We start from the raw sequence: 23,128 nt of genomic DNA, 5'->3' as shown, positions 1-23,128 counted from the left end.
TCTCCATAATTTCTCACTTTCTGGGTACATTTTTGCAGTTAATATAGGACATGTGATAAAAGAGACAGGATCCTGCTCACGCCATTCAGCATTAAATAGTAACTGAGTTCTACCTTTATACCTTAATCTCTTTAAATGACTTTAATACCTAATTTTGGTTAGGATTATATTATTAAAGAAACAAAATGTATATTAACATTATCAAAAAGCAGGCTCATATGAGGTTCAGAAATTAATTACTTGGGGAACTTTTCAGATCCTTGTAGAGGAAGCATTTTCTCAGAGAGGCTTACAGACTCACTTGGAAATATGTTAAAATAATTTCCTATCACAATGCCCTTGAGAGGTTGGTTACAAGTCACACCATCCTCAGATACAATGGCTGTTGGATTTTTTGAAATTTCCATTTTTATCTATTTTGCTAGGAATAATGGTCGCTGTAGTCTCACATAGCTGGAGGCATCAGGCAGAAGAAAAACGTATTGTTTAACAGTGCAATCTGATGCATGTTTTCTCAAAAATGAATCCTGCAGTGTTGTAGGGCTTCCTCCCTGGTAACAATTTTCATGCTTGCAAAAAAACCAAAAAAACAAAATCACTTAGCTATCCGTGATTACGTTTTAAATATTTCTTCATATTAACCAGTATTGTCCAGGTTACCTGAGGGACTGTCTCATCCCCATTACATCGACCCATCCCACCTGGTCAGGCAGAGAGGGCACATTATGGACCCCATTCATGAAAGACTGTGGATTGGCGGGGTTCAGGAAGAGGGCCTTCTCTGCTGTTGCCCCCACCCTATGGAACACTCTTCCCCCAGAGGTGAGGTGGGCCCCCATTCTCCCAGCCTTCTGGAAAGCGGTGAAGACCTGGCTCAGCCATCTCACATGGGGGGGTGAGGAGGGGTAACCAATTCTCGGGTTGGTTAGCACTCTGAAGAGGCTCCCGCAAATTAAAATTAAGAACTTTTTAACATCTCTATCTTGGATTGTATAGTTTTACTTAAGATTATTCTTTTTATTGTATTTTAATCTTCATTTACATTAACGATCTCAGATATGCAGATGATACCACTTTGATGGCTGAAAGTGAAGAGGAACTGAGGAGCCTTATGATGAAGGTGAAAGAAGAAAGTGCAAAAGCTGGCTTGCAGCTAAACCTCAAAAAAACCAAGATTATGGCAACCAGCTGGATTGACAACTGGCAAATAGAGGGAGAAAACGTAGAAGCAGTGAAAGACTTTGTATTCCTAGGTGCAAAGATTACTGCAGATGCTGACTACAGTCAGGAAATCAGAAGATGCTTAATCCTTGGGAGAAGAGCAATGACAAATCTCGATCAAATAGTTAAGAGCAGAGACATCACACTGACAACAAAGGTCCGCGTAGTTAAAGCAATGGTGTTCCCCGTAGTAACATATGGCTGCGAGAGCTGGACCATAAGGAAGGCTGAGAGAAGGAAGATCGATGCTTTGGAACTGTGGTGTTGGAGGAAAATTCTGAGAGTGCCTTGGACTGCCAGAAGATCAAACCAGTCCATCCTCCAGGAAATAAAGCCAGACTGCTCACTTGAGGGAATGATATTAAAGGCAAAACTGAAATATTTTGGCCACATAATGAGAAGACAGGACACCCTGGAGAAGATGCTGATGCTGGGGAGAGTGGAGGGCAAAAGGAAGAGGGGCTGACCAAGGGCAAGGTGGATGGATGACATTCTAGAGGTGACGGACTCGTCCCTGGGGGAGCTGGGGGTGTTGACCGACATGAAGCTCTGGCGTGGGCTGGTCCATGAAGTCACGAAGAGTCGGAAGCGACTAAACGAATAAACAACAAAATCTTCATTTATTTTAGTTTTATTGTAAACTGCCCAGAGTCGCTCTTTGAGTGAGATGGGCAGTGACTAAATTCAAAACATATTATTGTTAACAGAAGCCAAACAATGACACAAATATAGCTTATATCCACTCATCTGATTGTTTATAACAGTGTGATGGTGTCATGAGTAAGGACAGATGGTGTGTGTAGAATCAACAAAGATTTGGCCCAGACTATCTTCATAATAGCAGGATGAGTTCCCTCTCTCTAAACAGCAACCCCTATTATAAGCGTATTTAGCACTTATGAGCAATTCTTTAAGAGTTGAAAACACGACTCCTATACTAGCAGTTAAAAAATAATAATCATAACAGTCCTTCAGAACAGGCCAGCACTACGAGGGAACAGCAACAAACCTTGAATTTGGGGAAAGGTAGCCTAGCTAGTGTTCTGATTTCTAGAATTTCAGACGCCATTTCTCAAACTAGTCTTCACACCATTAGTTCACATGCCTCTTACCCATCTGAGCAGATTTCTGCTATTTTAATTGCTTGTGCTAATTTCCAAGCACATCACCATCATCACTGATACTTTTAATAGTGTTATTAACATCTTCTTGTACATTCAGCTACTTTGCTTGCTGCTCTGAGAACCACCACTAAGCATTTAAAGCGCGGGATAAAAAATTGTGTTCATGATGCTTTGGTGATAAGCACTGAGGTCTGCCTGAAACTATTCAATGACCTGGTTTGCACATTGTTCTAGGACATGGTGTAACGAATAACCACCAATGGACTAATATGTCACACTAAGCTATCAACTATGATAACACAAACAACAATTGAGTTTACACAATTTTTGGTTCTAGGCCACGTGGCACAACTTCTTTGTGGTTAGGGGCAGCTCTTTTATTGTTGCTGGGACTACAAGAGACAGGATTGGTGATCCGGTGATGTTGCTGGCGTAGGCAGGATAATTTGTTTTGGCTCTTAACGTGAGGGCAGGAGTTAAGGGGAGAAATGTTGTCCCCAGAAGGAGAAAAAGATTGCACCGCTGGATTCTGGTGGCAGAATCTGGGTTTATTCAGAGAATTGTGAAATGGGTACCAAATGGTGACATACAGAGCATACAGTTCCTTAGCACAACATATGAATCAGCAAGCAGGTTTATTTACATCCAGTACAAGGCCTGAACTAACTCTTAGCTCACCTACCACACAAGTCAGCTGTCAAAATTCAGATTCTCCAAGGAGAAATGAATAAAAGGAAAGACCTCAATAAATAACAGAAGAGTTCAGAAATAAGTAACAAATCAGGGGATTCAAAGTGAACTTTGTTTCACGTAAAAATACATACGTGCACAGAATTTTTGACAGCCTGGAGTGAGACTTTGAACACCTGAGAGCAATTAGTTTTTAAAACTCCATAAACTTCCAGAAGTTGTGATATACTTCAAACTACAAACCAGAACTATCAATAAGGATTTACAGTGATTTAGGAACAAGGTCTGTCTTGTTTGTAAACTACATTTCTTAGTTCTCTTGACCATTTCCCAAAGTTCCACAAGCGGAAGATACAATTATGATCCTTCAGGATTCCAGAACCATAACATGCAGAGAAGTAAAAGATCACCACTGCAAAGGGCGAGTTGTCCATTTGTAAGGTCAGATCTGGCCTATCACAGATGACTAGGCAACCTTTGAAATTCCAGCTTTGGCCCTCACCCACCTAATGCACTTCGGCTACACACTGATCCCAAACATGTGATCTCACCAATTTTTAAGAAAATATCTTTCTTGGAAAGCAGGCTGCAAAATCTTGGTTTGGCTTGATCAATGCTAGGCATGGACACTAGAGGGAGTAAGGGGAAGAAAATTATCAGATGTGAAGATCCTGAAGGGGAAAGACACTCTATCTGAACTAACCTTAACCATTCAGTTGTTAGGGAAAAAGCACAAAACGCAACTACTCGTTTTCCTCTGAAACCTTTTGACTCACTTCCTTGGGGACTGCCAACACTGGGTGAGGAAAATGAAAGGAATATGTGATATAATTTTAGCTGGGAAAACCAAAACTGAGCCTCAATTCAGCCTTTAAGTGTAGTGGTGGTGAATTAAATACAAGGTCACAATACACACGGCTCTGTTCCTTGGCACTACAAGAACCAGGTCTTACAACCAACCATCAGTTTTGATCAGAAGGACGGCAAGAGTGATTGATGCTAAGATTTCAAAAAAGGGCGCCCCACCGTCTCAGAACCAAGCCCAAACCCACCGCATTGCTTTCCTTCCTATGCTTATTAGTGTGGAGGTGGCTCTTTCCCACCTCCAGGGGACCTTCGCACCTTGCTTCCAGCTGGATCTGCTTCGTTTACACCAACCGAGGAGCTCGCCCCTGATTCCCCCCGAATCCGGCTTCATGCCTCCCCAGGACACAGACCGCCCCCCGCGCCACACGCCAGCACTCCCCTGCTGTTACTGTCCCGCTCGCCCCGTCAATGTCTGGGGAAGGCGCTTTTCTTTCGGAGGGGCGCGCTGATTTCTCGCCTCAAGGGCCGAGCCCACCCGTGACCCCCAGCAACCGGGAGAGACGCGAGGCCACCAACTGGGGAAGCGCAGCTGGGGCTGGAACTGGCAGTTCGGGGCGAGGGGCGGTCCTGGCCGAGAGGCAGCCGGGGGGACTGGGGGAAAGCTTGGCAGGCTCCTCGGAGAGGCTTCCTCGCCTCACAGGCAGGAAGGAGAGGGGACCCCCCCCCAGCCCACCAGAGCAACGCGCGGACCGTTCCACGGCGCGGTCCTGCTGCTCCTCGGGGGTCGTTCGCGCCTCATGACCCTCCTGGAGACCCGTAGGCGGGTCCGCCGCCTCAGGCCCCCGCCGCTACTTACGTCAGCTCACGGTCGGACATACGCGCGTGGCTCCTCAGCTGCTTCCGACGTCTTTGCCGCCGCCGCCGCCGCCGCTGCTGCTGTGGCTGCTCCGCGGCCGCCGCTACGGTGGGAAGCGGCTCCTCCTCCGGCACGGCCTCCTGGGCAAGGGCCAACCCGGAAGTGAGGGAAGGGCTGGAGGGCTAGCCCCGCCCACCCGGCAAGAGGCGATGGCGCGCCACTTCCGCCCTCGCTAGCCGGAAGCCTGCCGGGGTTCCGGTTACGCCTCCTCGCGAGCTCGGGCACTCCCGATCGTCCCCCCAGCGGGAAAAAGTAAGAGTTCTTAAAACCCAAAGGTGCCCCACCCGTGATGCCGGCCCTTCATCCTAATGGGGGGGAGAACTGGGGGGTGGAGGGGTGGCCGGCGCGCTCGCCGCTCTGAGGGAAGGGGAAAGGCGATTGGCCGATCTGCCGCCGGCGCCCCCGCCACGCGCGCTTGGCGCGTCAGCCCGGCACGCGCCGCGCCGCGATAGGCTGGGGCGTTTGTGACGTCAGGGCGCGTGTCGTCGGCGCGGCCAGAGAGAACGAGAAGCCGGCGAACGAGAGGTGGGCCGAAAAAGAGGCGGGGGGGGGCGGGCCCGGAGGAGCGGATGGAGCCGGCGCGGGGGCCCCCGCGGGGAAGGCGGCCGGTTGGCGGGGGAGCCGCCCGTCCGCCTTCCGAGGAGGCGCCTTCGCATCGTCGCGGGGTGCAATGACGGGAGTCAGCGGAGAGCCGGGGTGCGGCAGCGATTTGGGGCGGCGAGGCCCGGGCCCCACTCCCCCTGCGGCCACGGGGGCTGGGCCGTGACTTAGGCCGGCCCCTCCCTCCCTCCCTCCCTCCCTCCCTGCCGGGATGGTTGCTGGGCAGGGAAGAGGGTCTGGTCTGCGCTTGGGGATCAGCGCGGAGCGAATACAGATTCTCCCGTTAAATCCCTCTTCCGGCTGGTGCCCTTGACCGAGAGAGATGAGGGGCCCTGGAGATCATCTAGTCCAGCGTTTCTCAGCCTCGGCCGCTTTGAGATGGGTGGCCTTCAACTCCCAGAATTCCCCAGCTGGCAAGTGTCAAGATGGGTGGACTGACTGGCCGGGGAATTCTGGGAGTTGAAGGCCACCCATCTCAAAGCGGCCGAGGCTGAGAGACGCCGATCTAGCCCAGCCCCTGCCCCAGGAATCCATTGCTTCGGCACCCTTGACAGATGGTGACACTCCCGTGGCAGTGACGGCCCCACCTTTTGAGGCAGGGTGTTCTGTTCCTGAGCAGCTCTTACCACTACGATTTTTTTTCCCCGCTGCCCAACCAAAATCTACTTTGAGTTTAAACGCACTGCTTCTGGACGTCTGGAGCAACGCTGAGCAAGTTCGTCCTGTCTTCCCTATTATAGCAGCCCTTCAGATACTTTGGAGCAGTTCACACATCTCCCCACTGTCTTCTTTTCTCCTGGTTAAAGCCATCCAGTGCCTCCAGCAGTTTCTCAAAAGCTTTTCCTTCCAGACCCCTTATCCTCTTGGTTCTTCTCTGGACGTGATCCAATTTGTCAGCGCCTTTCCTGAAATGGTTTGCTCAGAACCAGATGCAATATTCGAGGTGCAGTGGGACTGATCCAAAAAAAAGAGAAGAACAAGAATTTCTTGCAAAGATGTTTGGGAATGGCATTGAAGTATTCTGGGGGCAGTCTGAATACTACAGAACCATGACTTCCCTTGTTCTTGGCCCCAGACCTCTGTCGATGCAGGCTAGGACCGCATCTGCCTTTTTCTCAGTGACATCACACCGTTGACATATGTTCAGCTTGTCATCCACCAAGACACAAAAAATCTTTTCACATGTATTGCTGCCTGTTATGGTCTTACTCATCCTATCTTCATGCCTCTGATTTTTGTCCTAATCAGATTTGGAAATTGAGGAAAGAATTGGTATTCGTCCCTGTTGATATTTGCCTTCCTGGTTTTGGCCAGTATTGCCCCTTGCCACAATCTTCCTGAATTTTGATTTCGTCCTCTAAGGTTTTTGCTGTCCCACCTTTCTTTTTGTGATCAGCAGGCTTGGTTATCATATTTTCTAACCCTTTATCGTATTTTCTTTTATATAGCACAGGGCCTAGAATGGAGCTCTGCAACTTGGCAGTTCTCTCCATCTTGCTGAGTTGTTGTTGATGCACACTCCTTGGGTATGACAGTTCAGTGAGCTCTGTATCCATTTAAAGATAGTATCGTCATTTTTTCAGCTCTTCTTGAATCTCATGGGAGACTTTGTCAAATGCTTTGCTGAAGTTAAGGTACATTACATCAGCTGCATTCCCCATGTCAACTAAAGTGGTTATTTTTGATAACTCTATGCAAGCTTCTGTGCTCTTTTATAAATGGTCATAGGTTGACTGTTCATTAATCTTTTGAGATATTCTGCCTAGCTCTGTGGTTTATAACCCCCCCAAATTTTGTTGCTTTGTTGCTTCCCCTACCTTGAGCTTGTATCCCAGTGCTTTTGATTGGAGAGTTATGCCCAGATTCTTTCATTGTGATAAACATGGGCAGTTCCTCCATATATAATGCCACTTTTCTGTTTTGTCTGACCTCTTTCTTTTGAATGAATTGTACCCTTCAGTTCTTGCATTCCACTCATGAGGTTATAATAGTATATTTGATCATGACTGTTATTTAATCTTCCTTGTTGTTTTCTTGCAGACGTTTCACTGCCAGGCCAGGCAACATCTTCAGTGCGAAGAGGGAGTGGGCACTGAAGACGTTGCCTAGCCTGGCAGTGAAATGCCCGCAAGAAAACAACAAGGCTCAGAGAGCACCGAGGACTCCGCAGTTCAGCCCTGAGCTGCAAATATTCGCTTCAATAGGTTACTTAACTACCTACTATTTCAGCCAAGACATTTCTTCTTTTCCCCACCATCTCAGCACTTCTTGGAATGAAACTGTTCCAGAAAAGTAGCTTCATTTGTTCATTGCAGTAAACAAGAATGAGTCTTTATTGTAATATTTTTCAGATACCGAACCATAATCCATGAAAACCTTTGCTATCATGAATGTGTTAGTCCTTAAGCTGCCATAAGATTCTTTACCTTGGGGATAAAAAGATTGTAAAAGAAAGGACAAAGCAACCTTTCCTAAACAAGGATGAAGTTGAGTATACTCAGTATGAACCAATACTTACCGTCTAAAAACAGGCACAAAACAAACTTAATAGAGAAAGGAGAGAAATGGATTTATACAACAAAGTGTTGCATTCCTTGTACAAATAAGTAATTGTAAGAGTGTCCATATAATTACAAGCTATTACTTAGAATTAAGTACTTTTGAAATCTATGTCAGCATTAATAAAATGTAATGTTTTAAAGAAAGATACTCCAGGAATTTGGGAATTTTTGTAAGTATTCTGGTGCCTGTCTTCTGTGGGCACCAATTTAATGCTTGATTCCGATATGTTTTCATCTGCGTTTTCAGGATGGTTATCCTGCCAAATAAGTATATCAGCGTTGCATGCTCTGCTAGTATTCTAAAAGTTGAATGACTTTATCTCCAAGCATGACTTAAAACTCACTGCTAGCTCCTGTTCTTAGAAGTAGCAACAGAGAGATGTGTTTAACAGCTGAACAGTTTCCCCTTATGGCGTCACTTCAGTGATATTCCCACCTCTATGACTTTGTCTATTACATTTCCATTGCTATTTCTTTCTTCACTGATTTGCTACCTTAGCATCCCACAGCAAGGTTTGTGGCGCATTCACTCTTCATCTTGCTAATTGTGAGCCGCCCAGTGCCAGTCTGGAGTCAGGTGGCGCCTAAATCGAATAAATAAAAAAATAACCCACGTAGTAGGTTAGACTAAAGCAGTGTTTCCCTTTAGCTGGCTGGGGAATTCTGGGAGTCGAAGCCCACACACCTGAAAGTTGCCAAGGTTGAGAAACACTGAGCTAAAGGGGTCCTTAAGGAGGGATTTGAATTTGGAATACAAGAAGCTGCTGATGCCATGTTACCACCCAGTCCAATACAGCCCACATTAGTCTTCAGCTGGTACTCAAGATTTGGACTGGTTCTAGAATGCCTAGAATTGCCAACTCATCTAGGGAACGCTGAGTTGAGAAAGGCTTGTCCCCAATGTCCAGCAGGAATCTGGCTTGTCTCCAAATTTTGGGCAGGAGTCTACCCTAGAGATATCTAGGACCTTCTACCTCCACGGTGTGGGTTCTAGTGTCCCCCCACAGCCCTCTTCCGTATCCAATTCCAACGTTCCAGTTGTGCCTACTAGCTTTGTGATTGTGAAGGCTAGGACTTAAGTTTTCTTAACGTTCTGAATGTTGCTTTTGTTCTCCAGATGCGTGATGGATTATCTGTCCAAGCCTGGGTTTTTCGGTGTAATTGCTGGCGTCACCTGTGGAGTATGCTTGGGCTGGAGCATTCGGGCTCGGCTCTTCCGGCCATCCAAACCCAGACTGACCATGATCGCCAATGAACTGGGCAATGAAGCCAGTATAATGGGCGAATATGGAGAATTCAAGATGGTGATCGTGGTCCGGAACGACTTGAAGATGGGCAAGGGCAAAGTAGCGGCCCAGTGTGCTCACGCAGCCGTTTCAGCCTATAAACAAGTCCATCACCGAAACCCAGAACTTCTGAAGCAGTGGGAATATTGTGGGCAGCCAAAGGTGGTTCTCAAGGCGCCCGATGAGGAGACCCTCATTCAGCTCTTAAGCGAGGCCAAAGTGCTGGGCTTGACGGTGAGCTTAATCCAGGATGCTGGCCGCACTCAGATAGCTCCAGGCTCCCGGACTGTCTTGGGCATCGGACCTGGACCAGCTGAGATGGTGGATAAAGTTTCGGGCCACCTAAAACTGTACTGAATATGGAGTACCCGGTGGTAAAGATGGTAAAATAGGCAAACGAATGTAAACCACAAACAAGAGAACAAGCCCTCCTCCTCCCAGTTCCTTCTTCAAACAATTATCAAATGCAGTCCCAGATTATTTTCTGTTGTTCGTTTTCAGTAACAGGCACACGCAGACGCCCCACATATCTTTGCAGGCTCCACTTTCCCACAACCAGTTAAACAGCTTTGTGTTTGCACAGCTGCAGAAGCAGTTTGCACTCTTTGACGACGTGGATTTCGTTGAAATGCATGAACCCAGCCTTTGAAATGTGGAGGAGAAAATGTTCAGTAAGATACGGAAGGCATTGCTATGAAAATTTCCAAATAAATGAATTACATGGACAGGAAGGACATGGTTTGCATCCTTTTAATATTATTAATATTTCTATGCAAACCTTTGAAGAGGGTCTGCTACAGCCTCCAGCAAAGCCACTGATTTAAATTTAATTAATTGTAAGGCATCCTGTGATTCTATTTAACACGCAACCTGGTTACTAAATTAATCTATCCACTGGGTTTGTATAGTACATTAAATCATGCAGTAACTATATGGGCTGCGCTTGCACAACGTACTAAGCCATCAAACTCAGTTTAAAATGAATGAAATTTCCCACATGGAAAAAATGAGTGAGTTTGTGACTGATCTGGCTGAGTGTGATATGCAAACACAGCTTACGTGTCACAGCTGCTTGCAGCTGCATTCCTAAGTTGCCACTCTTTGACCAAACCAAACCAGTTTAACTTGGGATGAGTCAGAGGAATGGGTACCTAAGGCCACAGCTCCTAAACTTGTCACAGATCAGCCGCTCTTTTTCCTCTTGATTTTAAGGTCATCAAGAGCGTGTTCAACAGCCAAACAAGTCTTTGTATTTTCTTGGTAAGCTCTCAATGCTGTGTAGTAGGTGCCGTTAGCAAGCGGTCCTGTGCTGCTTGACCTGACAGAGTTCCCTGGTCTCCAGTTGGGTTTACTTCCCATTAGAAGTACAATCTTATGGATGTCGGCTCAGAAACGGGCCCCAAATCAAGAAGATTTGCAGGCAAACAGGATTACGTCTTACTATTGCCTTCTGCTATATTATAAAGCAGGGTTCCTCAACCTTGGCAACTCTAAGCTGCGCGGACTTCAACTGTGCGGAGTTGAAGTCCGCACAGCTTAGAGTTGCCAAGGTTGAGGAACCCTGTTAGAGCGAGCCAGTTTGGTGTCGTGATTAAAGCACCAGGCTGGAGATGGGGAGACGGGGAGTTCTAGTCCTGCCTTGGGCACAAAACCAGCTGGGTGACCTTGGGCCAGTTGCGCGCGCTCAGCTTCAGGAATGAGGCAATGGCAAAGCACTTTTCTGAAAAACCTTGCCAAGAAAACTGCAGGGACTTGTCCAGGCAGTCTCCAAGAATTGGACGCGGGTGAACAGATTAAAAAAAAATACAAGGCAGTGCTGCTTTCAAAAACAGCCTTGTAAAATCTGGCTAACTGCCAAATTCTCCCCATGCAAGCAGTGGAAGGGACCCTTCAGTTCACTTGCATTGGAGGAGAAAAGGAGGAAATCAGCAGAGGGCTATCCACCAAGGGTGCTCTTAGGACTACATATCAACAGAAATTTTTACTGTACCCAGTTATAGTACTAGAACCAGGATGCAACACTTCCTTTGCCTAACTCCGCTTACCCTGTGTGTGAACCTGTTTTTCTATCTTTAAAAAAAGAGTGCCAGTGCCTACAACTTTGCAAATGGCTAATTCCCCACAACAGGCATCCCATTTGGAACTACCGGTAGTCCTCTCTTAACGATCACAATTGGGACCGGAATTTGGGTTGCTAAGTGAGGCAGTCATTAAGTGAATCCAACCCAATTTTACGACCTTTTCTGTGGCAGTCATTAAGCCAATCACCATGGTAATTAAGCGAGCCACATGGTCATTAAGCAAATCACAAGTTTCCTCATTGATTTTGCTTGCCAGAAGCCGGCTGTGAAGGTCGAAAATGGTGATCATGTGACCATGGGACGCTGCGACGGTCATAAATGCAAACTGGTTGCCAAGCGCCGCAATCGTGATCATGAGACCAGGGGGAACGCTGTGATCATGATAAATGTGAGGACCAGTCAAAAGTTGGTTTTTTCGGTGCCGTTGTAAGTCCGAACTGTCACTAAACAAATGGTTGTTAAGCGAGGACTACCTGTAGCCGCACCACCTGAAAAATGGTTGTGCTCGCATATCTCAGGAATGCCAAATGTCCCCACAAGCCACAGAAGTTTGGGAGATCCTGAGATAGTGGCCCCCTAAGTCCATGAAATATTTATTGTAGGAAAATATATTGCAATCTGGCTCCTCTTGAATGACTTTTGGTGGGCAGATGCGTTCTAAATTCCACCAAAGGAAATGCTGCGGTTTCCTTCGGGTTGCTCCGAGAGAGAATAGCCGGAGCTGCCAACCTCAACTTCGAAAGTGTCTTGAGAACGAAGCCTGTCAGGAGCTCACGGGGGAATCAGAGCAGACCAGATTCAAAACACAAAAGCTACCGCTCCATTAGCAACAGCTTGAAGTATTTGTGTCAGAAAGCAACTGATGCAATAGCCTGCAACCAGAGATGCAGTTGTACGTTGGAAGTCTCTGACCACTTCATGCTTTCCTGAAAAGGTGCGTGGAAACAGAACGTACGCTGCCCTCTGCTGCTTTGTTTTTCCCACCTCATAGCTTACCGCAGAATGATTGCCTTTCGTCTCCAGGGGTGGGGCATCTTTATCCTGAAGGCTCCTAAAGGTGCTCCCTTCCAGATGTTGGGGTGACAACTCTTTCTTGCTGAACCCAGCTCTGTAAATGCTGGGAAACTATGGTTTTGTGCCATCTGGAAAGCAAACAGCTTCTCACTTACTTGTGTAAATGGAGTGGATTGAAAGTGGGGGAAAACATCTCTCCCTCTGTACAGCTGAGGGGAGAAAATACTGTGCGGGTTTATACTGCGTGCAGCCGCCAGCCCTCCAGCTGGGTTGGCAATGCACTGCCCAACTCCTTACGCCAGCTGGGAACAGCCAGAGTTAACGGTTCTAACGCATCCGGCGGGCGCCAGATTGGAGAAGGCTGGTTCATGCCACAGAAGGAACTTGAATCTCTTGTGCGCAAGTGCAAGACTCGGTAAGCTTGGCTGTTTTCGCAGGCATGGTCTCGAGGGATGTCAGCTTGATTGACAGCTGTCAGATTCAAGGGGGAGGCGGGAAAGCCTCACGTTGAAAGGTAAAAGCTGTTTTATTGCAAATCCGTAGCTCCGCTGAACTCCAATAGTCCATGGTCAGTGGTCAGGGCCTTCTGAGAGCCACAAGCCAGCAATGAAATCAATAGCCGTTCTTGGCAATAGCTCTTCGGTCAGAGCTGTTCATTGACTGGATTCGCATACTGCACATAGCAGTGTACTTAACTGTGATTTACTGAATAAGCTACAATTGGCTATATGTCAGCCCTTTGAAGTAGGCCAGGTCAGGAAAGAGATGGAAGGTTGTTGTTTTTTTTATCCATTTGATTGTCGCCGATTCTCAGAGACTGCCTGGACAAGTCCCTGTAGTTTTCTTGGCAAGATTTTCAGAAGTGGTTTGCCACTGCCTCCTTCCTAGGGCTGAGAGGGAGTGACTGGTCCAAGGTCACCCAGCAGGCCTTCATGCCTAAGGCGGGACTAGAACTCTCCTACCACGCCTGATTGGCTCTTGGGCTGAGAGAGGGGGACTGGCCCAAGGTCACCCAGCTGACTTCATGCCTAAGGTGGGACTCGAACTCAGGGTCTCCCAGTTTCAGGCCTGGTGCCTTAACCGCTGCACCAAACTGGCTCTCAGACTACTGGAACTTTATTTTAGGGTACAAAAACAATCCTGAAAGCCTGTCAAAGTTTCTTTATCCCATGTTACACCAAGCAGAATCAAGATGAGGTTATCTTGAGTTTCTTTCTCACCCCCCCCCTTCCTTCTCAGGGTTAAGTTTTTGCATTCCTTCTTCAAAGTTCTCTTCATATTCCTCTACACTCCATTCATACAGTATACCAGTAGTTGCGTTCTACCCACTAAACTACAATTAAACAAACTATGTTATTGCTTGACTTGTACCATGTGACAGAAGTGAATTACATTCATACTGAAGATTATTGCTCTCTGGAAACCAAGGATGGTAAGCCAAAACTAGGCCCTAGATTGCTGCGGGGTTGGATCCCACCTTTAGGAGCAGAACCAGAACCCTAAGGAAAGACATTGCAAACCGCACCTGCTTGCATGAAGGAAGGAGTGGACGGGCTGCGCATTCAGCAAGCCTGGCTTGTTATGTAGTAAGGTAAAGGTAAAGGTTTCCCTTGACATTAAGTCCAGTCGTGTCCGACTCTAGGGGGCGGTGCTCATCTCCGTTTCAAAGCCGAAGAGCCGACGTTTGTCCGTAGACACTTCCTCTGTGGTCATGTGGCCGGCATGACTTAACGGAATGCTGTTACCTGCCCGCCGAAGCGGTACCTATTAATCTACTCACATTTGCATGTTTTCGAACTGCTAGGTTGGCAGGAGCTTGGACTAGCAACGGGAGCTCACCCCGTCACACGGATTCGAACTGCCGACCTTCCGATCGGCAAGCCCAGCAGCTCAGCGGTTTAACCCGCAGCGCCACCACGTCCCTCTTGTTATGTACAATCTAATAAAATGAATGGGAAATTAGCAGGGTGCAAAGCCCAACCCTAGACTCAAGAGTATATTTCCTGCGATGCCGCTGGGCCCCCTATCAGTCCCAGCCTCTTTCGTAATGAAATGGGGGGGAGGGGCACGCTGCAGCATTTGGTTCTCCTTCAGGTCCAGCCACATCTATTGGCGACTTTTTAGGAAAGTGATCATGGCCTGCTCTCAAAATGCCCAGGGCGCCTCCTGTTGGTACCCAGAGATTAAACCTGTATGCCACCTGACTCTCTTCCCCAGAGTTAACTCAGGTACACGGGACCCCCCTGAATCATAAACTAAGCATGCAGGCTAGGATCATCCTAGGCTAAGCGTGCTGAGCAAGAATTTTTTATTTAAAAAAAAAGTGTGATCCAGAGATGATCCATTTGTTTAGAACTTCAGCAAAGAAACGGACTGCTCTCTTCCCACGCAGAGCGACTGTTTCATTCCTTATTGATCTGAACTAGCATTTCCCAATAGCAGCTTCCTGAAGGTGAAGTTCAACCTGTCTGGAGGACGCCATTTAAGGGGTGATAAGTTTAACTCTGCCTGGACCCCCGTTAGCTTTCAGGATAGTTCCAAAATTAGGGGTGTGGAAAAGTGCCTGCTCCAAGCATTTCAGGGTGTTACAAGCATAAAACACTTCAAAATACCCATTTCTCACCGAGGCAGGCGTTTTGCACTCAGAATAGGGTGCTTCACCAAGTTTTACATGCTGCTGCTCTTAAGGTTCAATACGGTCCTTGTTTGAAAACCAGGTTAGCGATCAATAAAATCCCAGGTCAGTGTTGTAAACAGTTGTCTCTGGGAAGCTCTTTGGTCAGTGGATAACCAACATCATCATTCTGCTTGCTTCTGTCCTCTCCTAGCTAACAGCCACATGCAGTGACTAACCACAATACCTTCACAGTGGGTCTTTTGAACATCACACCAAAAAGTCAACGGTCTTCACTGCTGAAAGACAAGACAGAAGAGGCTAAATAGAGGGCTCTGTGCGTTGTGGCAGGGAAGTGATTTTCATGAAGGATTCCCCTGATTTGCAGATCAATTTTAGACAAGGAACTACACCCAGAGTGTTAAGGCTTGCTCCATTAGGGTTGCGCAAACCCTAAAAAGAGATGCTGTGTGAAGAGGGTTTGTGTGAGTGAAGCACCCGTGTCTTCTGGAAGGCCGGTATTGTGTAAGCCTGTCCCAGGTGAGTGTGCACATGTGTGCACACACGTTTCTGTGAAATGGGAAGGAGGAATGAGCTTGAGGAACAGGAGGGAGAGCGGCTACCAAGAAAACAGTCAGATAAAAGAAACTTGAGTCTGGGGCAGAACTGTAGCCTGAGAAAGCCTCAAGACAAGACCCTCCCCAGTTTTCATAGAGGGAGTGACGGGGGAAGAGCATTCAGGCTTGCAAGATTCTGTGACCATAACCTTATACTAAAAGGAGTTGCCAGGATCTAGTATCCTTCCAGTATATACAATGGGGTTGAAGTAATGGTTTTAGCATGTTTGTAGTGGCACTTAGGTATGTTAATTAGAATTGCTGAGACAGCCTGAATAGCTCCAAGGTCAGCTCGGCTGGCGCTTTCAGTGCTTGTTGGCAACAGTTATTTGCAGCTGGGAGGTAGAAGAGGGAAACCAGCCTTTAGGGAGGGGCTGGTGCAGAGGGGGCCGTTACTGGGATTTTTGTAACAGCAACTGCACGGGCTTTCCTTAGTCTGATCTTTGCCTTGGACTGATCACCTGCATTAATCGAGAATCCGTCCACATCTTTCAATGGCTTGTAATTGAGAGATTCTGAATTAATAACTGAGGACCAGGACCATCACAGGAGTATTGGCCTGCATGACCCTATCCTCTTGTAGGCTGTGATAATCCCTGCCCCGTAGCCAGCTCTAGTGCAAGGGCCTGGATCCAGTCCAGTTACACCCTAACTATATGCAACAGACTCCACTCTTTTCACGTAACACCCGTTGGGTCTGCATGAAATCTGGAGTTCTTGTTCCAACAACGGATGTCGCTTGCATTTATAAACAGGACAGTAATTCAAACAGCATTGAACATTTAAGTCAATTTTATTTCGAAGCTAAATATATTAAGGCAACTTAACATACCTATAACATGATCTTTTGTCAGATTCAAAACTGGAAACACTCAAAACTACAACCCTAAAGATTTTTTTTCTCTCACTTGGGTAGAAGATGCCTTCGCCGGCTCAGCCGCAGCCAAGGGCTGAAAAAAGTGCCATCAGTTTTCCTCGGCCAGTTTATAGTTCCAAGCATTTCTCACTCAAGTCATCTTTATCAGTGCAAGTCACCTGCCAATATCATCTCCACAGTAACAATTTGGGATTTTGCTAAGTTGCTGGTTCCTGCCTTTTGACCTGAAGAACACTGCCCAACATTTATTTTTTTGTGGTTTTTCGTTTTGCTGTTTTGAGGCCAAGCGCATACATTATAAAGGAGTTTGAAGAGAGATACATACTGAAAAACTACTATAGAGGATGTCCACAGTCCAGTAATTTATTATCATCTTTTTTTTTTCCAATTTGAGTCATTTTTAAATTGCACAAGCAAAACTGAACAGCAACTGGGTTTCCCACGCTCCCGTTTTAATTCTCTCTCTCTTCTGTACACTCGGGGGGGGGGGAAATGTGATCGGGAACACCACAATATCCAAGATACACAAACTTGGGGCCAAGGTTAGTCAGAAACACGCAAGATTGGATTCATGGTGCCCTCTCTTGTTCCTCAGTGGAATATAAAATGGTCCCCACAAGAAAGCGCACTAGCACAACAGAAGGGTCAGCGGGATTACATACAGAGTGAGCAAACACTGGCATTTTCTGTACATCTAACTGGAAACCTGCATAGGTTCAAGGGGAGACCTCTACCGGGTGTGTCGTTTTTAAAATTCAGGACAGGTTCTCAGTATGAATCTGTGAGCTTCCTCTTTTTTTATTTCAAGAGCCGAGCAATCCAACCGGGGTGGGCTTTGCCGATTAATGTTTCAACTCCACCTCCAAATCCTCCTTTTGCCCCCCTTCGGAATATGCAGTGAGCCTTATATGTGCCTTTTGGGTGAGATGGGACATTTTTACAAGCTGCTCACGCGCATTGAACCTAAAGAGATCCAACTGAGTGTCAACGTTAGAGTGCAAATGGGAAGAGTCACGAGAGAAGGGGGTTTAATGTCAAGAAGCCATCTTGCAAAAATAAGGGGGGGAGAGAGAGAAAGCCTGCTGGAACATTTAAAAGTATTCCCACTGGAGGGGGGGAAGTGACGTGGAATGTGAAAAAAAGGAGGGATGCCTTAAGTGGGATTCAGAGAGCTTGCGGGGTGGGGGGGAGGAACAAACAGAAAACACAGTCCTTCATAAGGTAAATGTTACAAGGACACGAGGCTTTTCCCTGTGGAGTCGGCATGAGAGGGACGGTGGAGGTTCAACACAAGGATGCTGGCTCCCCATTTGCTTCCTCACATGCTGTATCCAAACCCGGGTTGAGGTTGCCCGTATGGAGGTGCCGTGTAGCCATAACTGAAAGGTGCTTGAGGAGGGACGGCAACGCTGGGACCGGCCGTCAACATGAGCTGGGGCTGACCTGAGGGAGGGAAACAGAGCAGGCGGTTAGGACACGTTTTCGACTAAGCCCGTTCCTAAGTTCTGTTGGCCTGGCCTTCGAGGGGCATCCCTGTAGAAATGCATGGGCACTCAAGGGGCTCATGCATTAATTCTCTGCGACTCGTTCGCTCTCCAAAAGAGGTGGGAAGGTTAAAGGACTAAAGACAAGGCATGGAAAGGCAGAGGGATGTGGATGTTTGTTATAGACTTCCGATTGCCTTCATTTGTCTCACGCCTTAAATTATTTATTTCTTGTTCCTTCTTCTCTATGCCCTGCCTAATATGAGGTGGGGGTTATGGATGCTGCAAGCCAAGTTAAAGCGTTACCGTAAACAATGGGCTGCGTCTCTGTCGCCTGTTCTTCCTCTTTCCTCAGCGATTCTGAGGCATCCAGCTTGTCCACCTAGGAAGACAGAAGAATCCCAAAGATCAGGACAGACCGCCCGGCTACATTTCAGAGTCCTACATTTTCTGGCAGAGAAGTGGAAAAGCCTTCAAGGGGCATGAAACACAGTCAAAGAAAGGAAATCATTTACAAAAACAAGTCCGGGAGGGAAATGCAGATGGTCTAAACGTGCCACCAGGTTTACAGGAGATGTCCAGGAGGTTCTCCTGGAAAGCCTTCAGCATGGACGGGGAGATGAGCACTTGCTGCTGAAGGGCTTCAGGTAGTCTGTTGCCAAAGTCTAGCTCTGACCTTTGGAGGCTGACCTCGTGAGGCGATCTATAACAGAGACCGCAGGGAACCAATTCGTTTGACCAAACTGAACGTGCCGAAGAACGTTTCTGGGGGATCTGTCAAAGCCATTCAGTCATCTTGCCACATCCCTCCCTCTTCCCTTCGAGCTCGCCCCCGGCCATTTGCTCAGCTTTGACCCAAGCCAACCCATTTTGCTAGCTCTCCTGGGACCCAGCGCTCTAGGGCACGACGGAGCTGGGACGCACGGGCAGGATGCGCTGAAGCACTCCACGCGGGGGCTGTCTCGTGCAGAAACCCCACTGCTAAGCACTGCGGTTTGCAACTGAAGAACAAAAAGCCAAGGCTTACCAAGGTATTTTAAATTTGCATTTAAGAGCATGCTGCTTTGTTACATGGACTGCTAGCATTGTCTGACGCATCGGCATTTAGTTCTCCCCCCTAGAGAACCATCACCTGTTAACTGAGCCCCAGGAGCAATTCTGCACCCACAGGCCACAGGAGAAAACTTGCTATGCTGCAGATGCATCGGGCCAACCCCCCTTTTTAACGCCTCTTAAATCAATGTTGATCCAGCCGCTGCTTGAAGACTTTCGGTCAGAAGCAGCTCACAACCCCTCCTGAATCATCAGTTTCCCCCACTTTTACCATTAAGGCGAGTTTCTTAACCTTCTGCTGGAATCTAACTTCCTATAACTTATGACTGTCAGTCCATCTCTGAAATACTGGGGTGACGTAGGCTGGGGCCTTCTGGGCACTCCTTCTTCTCATACCTGAAGAGCACAAATCATGTTCGCCCTGCAGCTGCCGTTTCTCAAGTTCAGCCTACTCAGGGCCTTCAGTCTCAATTAACAGGGCTCGGTTTCTAGGACCCCGATCGCTCGTTGCCTTTGTTTGCCCCTCACGCTGTCAGAATCCTTCCTGAAATGCAACTTGACAGAGCTCTCAAGGAGGATGGTATGACCACAGCAGGGCGAAACGTTCCATGAACTGGCCAGTTCAGCTTTATGCATCTGCACTTAGCTTTCCTAACCTAGAGGACAAGCACCTGCTAACTAAGCACACAAGAGATTCCATGCCCTCAGGCTGCAGCAGAGATCTCGCCGTGCCGCAGACCGATCGAGCATCAACAGAACTGTGCCATCGTGCCCAAGTTTCCTTCACTGAAGATGCCCAGGACTGACTCGGAGGCCATGTTTCTTGCCAGCAATTTGCAAAGCCTTCAAACCGCATCATTCAGCCGTTGCTGCCCCAACAGAGCAGGAACGAGGACAGGCTTTAGGTTGCCTCAAGACGGCTGGGCCAGGCTCAAACGTGCAATGAATCACTAGGCAAGTCATGGCCTGAGACTGAAAGTCCACTAAGCAAGGGCCCCTTGCTAACAGCAAACTTGCTCCCATTCCCAATTTTGTCACCCAGATTTTAAGCCTTTCCTCCCCCACCCTGCAAAATGTGTTTTGCTACGCTGAGGCGTCCATAGCAATACGCATTTGAATTACAGTCTTCCCAAAATGATGGCCCCCGAAAACAAACCACAGCACAGAGCACGCACGCATACACACACGCAAGAGAGCAGGTGGGCACATACTCCAAGACAACTCAACACTTGTGCTGGAAAACCTGTTACAGCGAAGGAGGAACAGATCAGCTGAAAGTGTTTTAAGGTGCCAAGGCACAGATCCAGATAAAAAGATGCAAGCTAAGCAGCGGGGATTTCCAGAGATGCTGGAACAGGTCGCTCTTCAGCAACTGCCAGTTTTGCTGCGGTTGCTGCTGCTGCTGCTGTTCAGATGGCTCTGAAGAAACACAAGGGTTTAAAAGGACCCCACTAACAATCTGGTTTAAACAGTGGAGAGCTACTCTTGATAGAAACCACATCGTCGGGTGCCCTACGGACAAGGCTTATTAACGGCAAGCCGTTCCTTTTAAAAAGGCTTTTCCACGGAGACTGCAAAAAGGCTGTGGAGGGGAGAACAGTAAGAAGAGGAGGAGGAAAGAAAGAAAGAAAGAAAGAAAGAGAGAGAGAGAGAGAGAGAGAATGAACCACATGCGGTCAATGTTATTTATATTTGGTGTTATATGTGCATGGAAAAAAGGCAAAAGAACTGAAGCGAGGAGTGAGGTTGGAAGATGGCGGCCAGACAGACGCCTCCCCCCGTCAGCCCCCAAGGAGTTCACGGCACGCAGAAACCCTCCCCGCTTTCCACAGCAATGCTTCGCAGCTTAGGGAAAGTGAGATGTACATCACAATGACGGTCAAACATGCTCAATTCAGGAAAGCAAACACTGCAGTTCATGTACCTTTTTTCACAGCACACTGGCCCTGCCTTTGGCTTACTAGCTGCTGAAGGACTTGTGCATTGTGTATTTGAGCACGGGCTGGTTCCAGACTTTTGGGGGTGGGCAAGGGGGTGTGTGAGTGCGCGTGGCCAATTCTCGGATGAAGAGCGAGCTTGGACGGGCATGTTTTCAGAAAGACAGACATCAACATTCGGGGAACACTAGCAGCCAGGAAGAATGGCTTAGCTTTTGGGAACAAACACCTTGGCAAATTGGCCCTGGCTTCGACAGGCCTGGTACATTTGGGGGTGGGTGGGGTGAAGGCGAGAAGAATAAATCAGAAGAGCCAGGCCTTAGAACCTGGCTTCTGCCGGAGCAGGAAGCAGCCCGATGGAGCCAGGAGGAGCAGAGGCCTGGCCGGTGTCGCAGGGAGAGTCTCTAAGCAGCTAGCCGTGCTGGATTTGCCCACTTTCAGCGAGACGCGTTAGTAAGACTCGCAAGACCACAGTCCTCTCCAGGGAGGGGAAAATACACACCATCCAGTGGAAAAACCGAATTGCCCCCGCCACCCTCCAGGGAGGTGCGGTTAAGCAACTGCAACAGCTTTTCCTGCTATTTCTTTTTGAGGTTTCTTGGGGACAGGGTTAAATGTCTGCTGATCTCTTCAAGCCGCGATCCAGCGGATTGCCTCTAACCTTCCTGGAGAGTTGATTAGCCAATTAGTGTCTACTGTTCTGTCCTACAGCTACGACTCTGGTTTTACCTTGCAGAGGCTTTAGTGAGAGTTTTTCAGGGGCGGGCGGGCAGAAAGCAGTAGCAGCGGTGTAGGAAAAGTAGGAAAGGGGGGGGGAAAAAAACTCATGCAGATATCCTTAGACTTAGGCCTCCAGACTTAAAGATGGAAAAGAATCAACTTTCACCTTTTCCTTTATTGTATCAACCTGCAAAGGAATTCAGAAGGTGCAGCTTAGAGGAAAAAGAAACTCCAACACCGAGCATTTTAGAATCAACAGAGAGCAAGTAAAAGGGGGGGTGGGGGGTTAAAACTCAAAAGGCCACGTGGCTGCCAAAGTCAAGTTCTTTATGTTCCAAGTTTGAATGGGCAGCGTTCTCGTGTCGCACAACGAACAGCATGCAAAGTGAGTGTGAACCACGTGCAATTAAACCCCTAGACCAGCGTTTCTCAACCTTGGCAACTTTAAGATGTGTAGATTGGCTGGGGAATTCTGGGAGTCGAAGTTCACGCATCTCAAAAGTTGCCAAGGTTGAGAAACGCTGCCCTCGGCATTAAAATCTGAAGTCGCTTTTTCCCTGATGGCGAAGGTGGTCAAGGTTACTGCTTTCAAAGAATATTTATTCCTGAATTCTGTGGGGGGTGGGGTGGGTGCTCTTCTAACCCAGCATTTCAGGAATGACCGTGGGAAGTGTGGGGCCTGGTACCCCATATTCCGCATTTTAACTTAGAACCACCCAGACCCAGCACCGGTCACCTAGTAGCATTAGCGACTTCCTATCTTGTGTGTAAGTTGCATCATGCTACCCCTAAAACATAAGCTGTCTGCTACTATTACTGCTAAACCATTACAGACACAAACTCCGCAAGGACCACAAGCTTTGGGTTAAGTCTCCTCTGCTGTGCTGCAGGCTTCCATACGGTATTTAGAAAAGATAGATTTTCCTCCCAGCCCAAAAACAATAGAGAAAGTCAACCACACGGCTTGGAAGCAATTCAGGCTGCCCAAAACTAGGGAAAGCCCGACACGTCACACACAACCTGGCCTATCCCTCGGCCAACCTCGGCTGTGGGAGCTATGCTTTCGGCCCTCCAGCCCCCCGAGTTGGCAGGATTTCTTAAGGGCTACCAAAATTATCCAAAGTGCTGGGAATACTCAAAGTGCTTAACATCTTCAACGATCGCCAGAACAAGCACAGCGAAAGCCGAAGACTTGATCTGCCCTCTTGGGAATGCCTTGCTCAGGGCTGGCAGGCTGGAAACCCACTGGAGAGTTTCAGACTGTTAAGAGGAGATTAGGAGCCACTGCTGGTTACTATACCCACTGTAGGTGGCATCTCCCTGGGCAAAGTGTACAAAAAGGATCCCTGTCAGGGAGAAGCCCACTTAAGCCTAACGGCCTGGCATACATGGGCATCTGCCCCACTATCAGGTAAGGGGGGCTAAGCATATCCATGTCTATCACAGCAGCTCAGAGGGCTGAAAGGAGTCAGCAGGGTCTAGCCTTATCAATGAACCTCAGCCAACCGTCAAGTGTCTCCAAAAGG

General features: G+C 47.8%; 3 protein-coding genes across 7 annotated transcripts in view; 1 reads left to right on the top strand and 2 right to left on the bottom strand.

The window, feature by feature from the left end:
• VMP1 (vacuole membrane protein 1) overlaps positions 1 to 4,804 on the bottom strand; it is a 173,036-nt gene extending 168,232 nt beyond the window's left edge. For 2 of the 3 annotated variants that reach the window (XM_063296458.1, XM_063296445.1), the window contains exon 1: positions 4,699 to 4,804. The gene's annotated coding sequence lies outside the window, so the exon portion shown is untranslated. Of the gene's footprint in view, positions 1 to 3,586; positions 3,685 to 4,698 lie in introns of those variants that run through there. The other variant, XM_063296452.1, reaches the window with a different exon arrangement.
• A 128-nt stretch (positions 4,805 to 4,932) lies between these two features.
• PTRH2 (peptidyl-tRNA hydrolase 2) overlaps positions 4,933 to 23,128 on the top strand; it is a 126,128-nt gene continuing 107,932 nt past the window's right edge. Inside the window, exons 1-2 of one of the 3 annotated variants that reach the window (XM_063296502.1) lie at positions 4,933 to 5,010; positions 9,037 to 9,936. In XM_063296502.1, the coding sequence (XP_063152572.1) occupies positions 9,044 to 9,562 (519 nt within the window). In that variant the 5' untranslated portion in view covers positions 4,933 to 5,010; positions 9,037 to 9,043 and the 3' untranslated portion in view covers positions 9,563 to 9,936. Of the gene's footprint in view, positions 5,011 to 5,210; positions 5,284 to 9,036; positions 9,937 to 23,128 lie in introns of those variants that run through there. The other 2 variants (XR_010067428.1, XM_063296510.1) reach the window with 2 other exon arrangements.
• Positions 16,306 to 23,128, bottom strand: part of CLTC (clathrin heavy chain) — a 79,862-nt gene continuing 73,039 nt past the window's right edge. The window contains exons 31-32 of the mRNA XM_063296338.1: positions 18,199 to 18,274; positions 16,306 to 17,851 (exon numbers count right to left, since the gene is read on the bottom strand). Coding sequence (XP_063152408.1) covers positions 17,727 to 17,851; positions 18,199 to 18,274 — 201 coding nt within the window. The 3' untranslated portion in view covers positions 16,306 to 17,726. The remainder of the gene's footprint in view (positions 17,852 to 18,198; positions 18,275 to 23,128) is intronic.

This window comes from Candoia aspera, chromosome 1 (assembly GCF_035149785.1).
Source record: "Candoia aspera isolate rCanAsp1 chromosome 1, rCanAsp1.hap2, whole genome shotgun sequence".
NCBI classification, from domain to species: Eukaryota; Metazoa; Chordata; class Lepidosauria; order Squamata; family Boidae; genus Candoia; species Candoia aspera.
This window is presented reverse-complemented; position numbering and strand designations above follow the sequence as displayed.